The 9470-nt window shown below is 45.9% G+C and overlaps 1 protein-coding gene across 1 annotated transcript; it reads right to left on the bottom strand.

Moving 5' to 3' along the window:
* Nucleotides 1–785: 785 nt before the first annotated feature.
* Nucleotides 786–8163, bottom strand: LOC148118645 (disks large homolog 5-like). Its single transcript, XM_087899673.1, has 6 exons — nt 7966–8163; nt 6832–6991; nt 5849–5998; nt 5112–5283; nt 1857–1972; nt 786–1019 (listed from the first exon to the last, which is right to left on the bottom strand). The coding sequence occupies exons 1-6, from the start codon at nt 8096–8098 to the stop codon at nt 857–859; spliced, it is 894 nt and encodes a 297-aa protein (XP_087755799.1). The 5' UTR covers nt 8099–8163; the 3' UTR covers nt 786–856.
* Nucleotides 8164–9470: the final 1307 nt, after the last annotated feature.

Raw genomic sequence — 9470 nt, forward strand, 5'->3', positions numbered from 1 at the left:
GAGACGGTGTATGGCCTTAGCAAACTATAAAAACAATGGAAATATAAAAGAAATAACAAAACCTTACACTAAAATGAAGAAAACCAAAAAACTAATGCGCAGATATTCCGAGATATAAACCAAACCAACCAAAACAATATAAAACATAACAAAAACAACCAACCAAATAAAATTAAACAAAATTCCCACTTCCTTTGGGATTTTCTTTAAGGAAATGAAAATCAATAACATGAGTCAAAAGGAAGTGGATTAGTCTTTGTAGTAAATTATCATCAAAGCTGTGCATGATATGGGGTCAGTGCCAGCTATGCACTAGAGAGAGAATCTTAGGCTTTTGGATGTGGTCTGGATAGGAGCGTGACGGAGTCTTCCTTGTCAGATTCCACGTCACATATGGAGTCAGCTTGACAAAGCCCTTGAAAGGAGCTGGCAGAATAACTCTTGCTCACCCACATATCTCCCTCCATGTTGTTTTGCCCACTTGGTGATGGATGTTCGGCTTCTGAGTAGTTTCTGTGGGTGTCCTCTGAATCTCAAGCTTATTTCTGATGCAGTCTTTTCTCTGGAAACAGTGAGCCAACAGAGATGGATCAGATTGTGACTGGATCCTCTGATGATCGGTTGATATTTTCCTCAATGCTGTGCTCACAGGAGAAAGGACATGTCTTTTTCAGAGGAGGCTTGGATCCTGGAGTGTAGAATGTAATTCCTTCAAGGTGTCTCTGGATTCCTCTAGCCTCGTCATTTCTTTTAAGATGTGCTGTTAAGAAGAAATGGAAATCAGACATAGGAACAGTCTCTCTGGGGCACTAGCAAGAAAAAAGTCAGGGCCTATTCACACAAAGTAATGAAAAAGTCAAGGAAGAAAACACACATTGTGAATTCCATGGTTGGTGGGAATGCGGTTCAGTGGTGGCTCACTTGCCTGGCACATAAGCTCCTGATGCAGCAGCCTTATCTGCAGGAGGCTCTCCTCCTGGGCTGTGGTCTGTTTCATTTCATGCTGGAGATGTTCAAACCTAGAGGAGGAAGGCAGCTTGGACACAGGCCTGGTGTGGCCCTGACATATCAGCTTTTGAGCCCCCACCAGCTGAACAACCCAGCATTACCTTTCAGCTGAGCTCATTCCCTGCTTCCCCAAGGGAAAAGGGTCAGAGGCCCCTGGGCTGGATAATTCCTCACGTTTAAAAACTCTTATGAGTTGAACTGGAAAATACACTGTGCTGGACTTGAAAAAACAGCATGTTTTTCCAATAGTCCAAAAACAATATTCTGGAGTTATATCAATGTCTGAGTCAGATATTCATGGCCTTGATTAGAAATCAGAAGAATGTGGGCAACCTGTAAACCTCCATGTCTGTTCTCTAGTGGAACCTACACAACACTGCAGAGAAGGCTCTGATTATTCTTATAACTCAGAACCTACATGGGGTGAATTTGACACCTCCTAATCTGTTTATGGCCGGAGTAAATCTTCTCACAGGAAACTAATGAACCCCTCAGAGACCCTGCAACCAGCAGGAGTGTGCTGCATTCGAGTCAGTCAAAGACTAGAAACCTATCTGTAAATGTAATGTTCCTGAAGGGAAATGAAGTGGCAGAGGACACACTGTCCTTCACAATTGACATCCCGCTTCTCACAGGAGAAGAAGGAGACACAACCCCCATAAAACCAAAACCAAACATATTGTTTCCTGGACACAAGATCTCGGTGATTAGCCAACTCGATACTCTGAGGTATTCTTTCCCTGGATGGGTGGGAGCCTTGCCAAATACTCTAAATCCCAAAGAGGTCAGAGATCCCGAAACAGAGGATCCACTAGACTACAACTGCTTCTCTCAGTCTGTGCTCCTACCTCTTCTGGGACTCATTGAAGTGATGCTGCAGCTTTACTGCCAAGAACCTTTGCTGGGTAACCAGTTCCTTCTGCTTCTGCAGGGATTGAAGTTGTTCCTCCAGTCTTTGATGTCCCTATTCATTAGAGGATTGTGTTCTTAGGGCAGGGTTGTCTGCACCCATGTACACATGTGTGCATGTATGTACACAAATACACACACAAGTACACAAGTACACACTCCTGATGATCACAAGTACATGGATGCACACATACAAGCACACTGCATTTTAGCCACATGTGTACTTCCTAGCTAACAATAATGGAAGAAGAGATCACCTGGGATCTTCTAGAGAGGAGAGTTAAATTTTAATAGCCCACACCCTCTCCCGCCCATATTTCAACTCAGGCACAGGGATGCGATGATGTGGTGAGGATTGTGTACTTTGTCTCTCTTTTGATAATTTTTCATTTTATTTTTACTTTATATGTGGGGGTGTTTTGCCTGCCTGTGTGTCTATGCACCACATGCATGCCTGGTTCCTGGGAGAAGAACACAGGGGGCAGAGCAGTCAATGTAGTGCTTGTCTTATAAGCTGAGGCCAGAAAATGGTGGATGCCAGGGTTCCTTGACCAGTCACCTAAGCTTGCACAACAAGGTTTTCTGACTGTACATTAAAGGCTTAGTTCCATGATACAAGACCCCTGCCCGATGGTGGAACAGCTGCTTGCTCACACTCAGTGCTTCTCAGTGGCTCCAAAGAGTGCAGGTTCATGCTAAAGGAACTCTGTAAACCACAGGTCACCTAAATTTCAGCCCAATGAGTGCAAAAAATAAGCTCAGAAAACCAGGCAAACTCTACAACCAGAAGTAAAAGAAACCCTAGCCTTCCAGTAAGATGATTATATTAGGGATTTCTCTAAGTAACAGAAGGCAGACTGACTCATGGCCAAAAGGGTACATGCATTACTTCATGCTTTAATATTTCATGGAAGGGGTGGACTTCTTTGAATTTTTATTCATCACTGGTGGGCATTTGAAAATTTTATAATTTGGTGGTGCTCTGAGGAATGTTTCTATAACTGGGTGTCCCCTAGATCCTCTGTGGACCATTACTTCTCTTCTGTGATCAGAGGGTAATCTTAGGACTGCAATCCAAGCTTCTGAATAATCATACATAGCTTCTCACAGGGCCACACAATTTTCCAGCATAGTAATATCTGAGGGTCCTCATTTCTCCCAACCCCCATCAGCCCGACATTAACTCAGTGTAAAGAAGCTTGGAATGAAAGCAGCTTCTGAGTGCTGCAGACACAACATGCAATGAGTGCTTTAGACTAGGATGAGCCTAAGTGGGCTGCACTAAGACAGCTGTTCTCACAGCTCAGCATGGCTATGGGACTTCTGCTGGGGGAGACACCTCTGCAGTTCAGAATCTCTTACATGATAAAATCCAGGCCAAGATCCAAAATCCAAATGAGTCAAGATTAGACAAAGGTGAAAGGAAAATGGCAACAGGTAATATGATGAGAACAAAATAGGATGCAGAAAAGTTGTTAGTGTGAAGTCACCTTTCACCCAGGGCAGAGAAGGACACACAACCTATGCTAGGTTTTCTTGCTCTCAGGCACCTTGAGTTGCCTCAGCAGCTTCTTTTTCACCACCATGTCCTGCATTACCTTCGTTTTCTACAAAGGATTTTTTGCAGATGAACATTTATGCCACTACAACACCTGAAAAACTATTAGCTTGCATCAGTTTTGTGTTTTTTTGTGCTAGTTAGCTGTGTGGACATGCCAAAAGATGGGCAGCTCCATGTGCTCTGTGACTGATGCAAACTGATGTTAACCAGAGCAGGAACAGTACTTTCTATTAACATGAAAGATGTCCATCATTCCATGAGTGAACATGCATATAGAGGCTCAATCACATATTCTCCAACCCACAAAGATATATATAAACACAACACACACACACACACACACACACACACACACACACACACACACACACTTCCTGAACCCAGAAAAGTAGAGAAGACTAGAGTGTTGCAGCACCTTTCCTGCTGCAGGGGGAGGGAGCGGGTCCTCAGTGCTGTCTCTCAGTGCTCTTAGACTCAGTCAGGCTCCTGCCCTAGTCTGAACATAGGCCTCACAGAGCCTCCCCCTTCAGTAAAGTTCTTCATCTCAAGACTCACTGATCATACAGCAAGTGAAAACATCTGCACACCTGAGCTTGACCACAAAAGACCAAGTCCCAAAGGAAGAGGCTGCACATGAAGCCTCCTGATAGCTCTAAGTTGACCCATTATAGTCTCCTAAGAAACCTTACCCAGGCTCCTCCAGAGAAGACCTTGATAGCACCAGAGAATGAAGACACCCATGGTCATGACCCAACAACCTTGGACCAAAACACAGGGAATATAATATAAAAATAGCCCCAAATCAGACAGTAGGAACTTAGTGAGGTCACCAGAGCATTGTTCTGAAATGCATCACTCTGCACAACTATGAAGGGAATCTGTACTAAGATATAACCATGCACATGATAGAGTGAGCATAAAATGTCAGCAAAGAGACAGACTGCCCGGTTTTGTGTTGTGAAGCCAATGAGACAAACCAGACACTTCCTGGGAGGTTACTTCAGTTCACTGAAAGGAAAGATCTACTTTTTATTTTCAAAATAGCTCTGGGGTTTGAATTTTCTATTACAAAACTCATTAATTCCAAAGTAATAAAAATGTGTAAAAATTGAGAGAAAACACCAAGACCTTTCTATTTCTTACTAAACGAACCATTTAGCAATAAGTTGAGACAGGGAAATATAGAAAGCTCTCCCTGTGAGGAGACAGGAGATCCAAAGAACTCTGGCCTGGTAGCTTAAGCAGACCAAAAATACTCTGTTCTATCAAGCAAATGATCCACAGGCCCTTGGCCTCACTCACACACTCACTGAAAGCTCTGTGATTCTCCCAAAGTGGTTCCCAGCATAGAACCCTTCCTACCATACTGACATGTAGGTGTGTGATATGTGATTTACCTACACATCTCCCACAAAGAATTACAGCTTCTACCAGAACAGGATGGTTTCTTTTCACTCGGGTTGTGTCTTTCAAGAGGTAACTCCCCAGAAAGACTTGTGAAGGATCCTAGAAATGAGCTATGAGATGGAACGTAGGTGGTCAGCTGAGTAACTGAGTGGACGGTTACATGATGGTGTACATATGTGTGTGTGGTTAGATAGGTGGGCAGCTTGCTCCTGCTGCCTCAGCTTACCTGCTGCTGCTTGGTCAAGAGGTCATAGATCTTCTCAAGGTCTTCCTCACAGAGCCTCTTTGTCTCCTCACAGGACTCTTGCAGGAAAATCTGCTCCTGCTGCAGCTTTCTGTTGTCCTCTCTCAACATGCCCACTTTTTCCTTCATCTGTGTCCTTTCCCTCAGAAGCCGGCTGTGGAGGACATTTAACCATCACAAACAATGATGAGCTCCAGTCCACCTCCATCTGCCACTCCTATCTACTAATACACCTTCCCTGCAAGGTCCCATGTCCTCAGACAGCCCTAGACTGCAACCCACAATAGTCATGCCAGTATCACCCAGGTGATGTAGCTCTGAGAACAGGATTCTGCATCCTCAACATAAACCGGTCCTACACTGTTCATGGTATTGGGAGAACATCATCAGGTATAGAACAAACATGGCCTGAGGGAGGACAGCAGACCCAAGAGGAATACATTCCATATCTGTATCCCATAGCAACAGGCTCTGTAAGCCCCTCTCAGAGTCCCAGAGACCATTTATGGTGCAAACCATGTTTTCTATCTAGAAGCTCTGGAAGCTGACAGGGCACTGTTGGGAGGGGCTCTCCGACTCCTTGCACTCAGGAGAAATCAGTCTAGGAGGACAAGTACAAGGGAAACAAGCTAGAAGCGCAGCCCTCACTTTCTTACAAAGAGAAATAAGTGCAGCAGCTGTCCTTCTGAAGGGCGGGTACCATCCAATCAGACACTCACCTGTAGGAGTTGGTCTTCTCAGTCAGCTCCTTCCTCCTGGAAGAGTCCTCACTAATTTCCTTGGGGAATTTCTCCAGCTCTGACATCTCCTTCTGGTGATCCATGTTCAGCTCCTCATGCTCCGAATTCTGCCTGTGGTAGAGCATGGGCCTAGGAACAAAGAACCCCATGAGTACGGTCATCGGAACCCCATGAACACATGAATTAAGCTGTGTCTAAGATTATTCTAGTGCACTGGGTGTCACATCCCGAATCCTAGGTACTAGGGCCTGTTGATGTTATTAGACTTGCTACACTGACCCACTGCCAGAAAGGCGAAGCGTCAAGAGGGAGACATACAGGGCTACATGAGCTTCCTCAGTAGGCCTGGAGGAACAAATTAGCTCTTCTTAAGATGTCCCAGGATTCTGTGCTATGGGTCTGGGCCTACCTGACACCTGTGATATCACATCTCAGGGTCTGAACCTACCTGACACCTGTGATATCATATCTCAAGGACATGCAGTAGGTGAAATTTTATCAGAGAGCAAGGAACAAGAGTAGAGAGGTGATCAGATGAGCTCCAGGCCTTCCAGTCACACACTGAGATGGATCACTAGGACCAGGCCCAACTCCCACAGCAATCAGCAAGTAATCCCCCAGTCACATACAAGGACTCCCCATAAGCTCAGCACCCAGCATCTCCCACAAGCCAACACCTGTCCAGGCCTCTTTGAAATGCGTGTTGTGAGCTCACACACTGCTGCCCCATCCATAGAATGTGACTCAGGCCACAGGCCCTGCTTTTCATTGGGAGGAAGCAGAACAGCCTGTGTCCCCATCTCACTCCCACCCAGACTTCAGTTCTGCCTCTCAGATGCACTCAGGAAAAGTAGTTTGGGCAGGAGGACACCTTGGAGGTGCAGCCTCAAGTGACATGAGGAATGCTGGAGTGGACACAGGGGGGTCAAGACAGTCACCAGAGAACTGGACATACTGACTACCTGTTGTTCACAGGATTGTTGTTATAACTGGCCAGGATTGCACGAAGTTCATTCCTTTCATTGGTCATCATCTGAAGCTGAAGGGTCAGTTCATGGATCTTGTTCATCTGCTGCTCCTTCTCAGTGAGTGAGGTTGAGGTCTGTGCCTTTCCAGTACTCCCTGCAGGTAGATAAACATCAGTGAATTTGAACAGTTGGATGGTAAAGGGCCATGAGAGACCAGGTTGAGTCCTCAGAAGAGGCCTGAGGAAGAGGGAGTGCATGGAACTCACTGAAGACCTCAGAGAGCAGAACAACTATCCTCAAATCAAACCCATAAGCCATGTCTCTTTTGCCAATCACTGTCTCTAGATATGTCCATCATGTTGGGGAATATTATTTTCTGGTGTATAACTTTGTTTATGCTGCAATTGTTTAACTCTGTGAAACTACGTTACTGTGCCTGTCTATAACACCTGAACATCCTAATAAAGAGATGGACAGCCAATAGTGACACAGGAGCAGGGAGAGGTGGGACTAGCAGGCAGAGAGTATAAATAGAAGGTGAACTCTGAGAGGAGAATAAGGAGGAGCCCAAGAACAAGAGGGGATAAGACACCAGCTCACTCAGCAGCCATGGAGTAAGAATGAAGGAAAGATTTACAGAAGAGAAAGATCAAAGCCCAGAGGCAAAAATCAGTTGAGATAATTTAAATCAAAAAGAGCTCACAAGAAACACACCAAGATAAGGGCAGGCATTCATAAGGAAGGAGAAGCTATTGTGTGTGCTTTATTTGGGATCTTGTCTGGGAGACGTTACTCTCCCTCTTTCTAGTGACACACAAGCAAAAGAAATCCAGTGCCAGTGAATGGCAGGGTCGAACTGGAACCACTGTGGTCCCTCTGTGCTTCCCACGCAGAGGCCAAGGGAAAGCAGAGGGCCCTCAGCTCAGCAGTTGAAGCCTTGACCATCCCTGGCTCTTTGCCATACACACCATCAGAAATCCTCGATTCTGGGTCTGCTCTTTAGTAACTCAGAGAAGCAGAAAGGACCATCGTTTCCCAGAAACTCCTACCTCCTGAGTCCTACTCCTGAAAGGAACAACTTAAGCCTTCCTCCTTCAGGAAGCTCTCTGTCCCCTGCCCAGGACTCACTGCGCTTTCCCCAGAACCATTTATTTCTTGATGTGTGTCTCGGAGACTGAAGGCCATCTTCCCTGGGCCTCTCTCTGCTCTCCCTGTGCTCTCCATCCTGTCTGGCAAACAGCCTGTTCAGTCGTGTCAGCATGGCTGTGGGTGAACCACACAGGCACCGAACGAATGCCACAAGGGCAGTTGGCGTTGCCACAACACTGGTGACATCACAGAATTCCAGGCTCTCCAGGATACAGTAGAATGTCCAGGTGGGGGACTGCTGATGTCATACGATACAGCTATTAACCCCTGCTAACAACTTCACCCAAAAGTGACCTAAAACTATATGTGAGATAGAGTGTTCCATGGTGTGATGTCTCTCATAGAGTCCCCACAATACAGCTGACTCAGACTGCACTGTTTGGCTGCTGAAACAGACTTAGAGCCTGACACTATGTCACTGATAATCCCACCATCCCTGTGTCCTTGGATGGCTCCCACCACAGGTCCTTAATCTGATCTGTCTTCCTAGTCTGTAAATCAACTGCCTTTCAAAGCAGATTGGGAGCCTCAGTCACTCTGAGGCAGGAGGGTTAGGAGCCTAAGGTCAGTCTGTGCTCCAGAGGGAGGCAGTTTGCCTGGTTGGGTTTGTTTGTTTGTTGAGATGTTGGGTGATTTCCTGCCCTCTATGTGGTCCTGAGATTGCCGTAAGACTCAGTTGTCTCACCAATTTAAAAAGCAGCAGGCTGGACATTGATGCCTTCTGAGGTCTAGTGACAGGTGGCCTGTGGAAATTCAAGAAAAGTCCACAGAGATATCTGTTCTGTGCGTGGAACCTTACTTCTGCCTAGTGTCCTTTGACTTTATTTTGCAGTCGATGGGGCACAAGAAATGTTCCCTAACCTGGGCATTCACAGGGCCTGTGCCATACCTCCCATCTGCAGCCAGTGCCTGACTGCTTGTCATAGGTCTGACCTCTGCCACTGTCAGCAATGTTGGCACCTACATCTACCACTTCCAACTGTGTCTGGTTCTTCTGGCTTATATGCCTCCCCTCCTCCACACCTCAAACACACATTATGACATTTGTATTTGTGAGTCACTCCCGTTTTTAGAAATTTCTGATAAGTCTTTCTTTGCTGTAGCAGATGGTTTTCCTGACACTGAAACCCAGAGCAATGCTAAGGCCCTGCTTCATCCATGCCACTAGTGTTCCATGCAAGAACTTTCAGCCAAAAATGGTGCTGAGCAAATCAGTCCTGTCCAGGCTGCCTAATGACTGTGTGACTGTGGGAATGCACCTTTGCATGGCACCCCAGGGGGTTAGTGTCATTCACCTCCCTCATGGCCACATTCTAATGATAGTGACCCAATACCAGACCCTGGGCATACTGGAGAGGTGTTCATTGATTAGAAAGGAAGATGTGTGAGACACAAGCCTGTCATTCCAGTGTTGGGGTAACAACATAGGAAGATCAGGAGTTCCAAATCAACCTGGACTACAGAAACTCTGGTTCAAATAAGAC

Source organism: Myodes glareolus, chromosome 21 (genome assembly GCF_982192425.1).
Source record: "Myodes glareolus chromosome 21, mMyoGla1.1, whole genome shotgun sequence".
Classification (NCBI taxonomy): Eukaryota; Metazoa; Chordata; class Mammalia; order Rodentia; family Cricetidae; genus Myodes; species Myodes glareolus.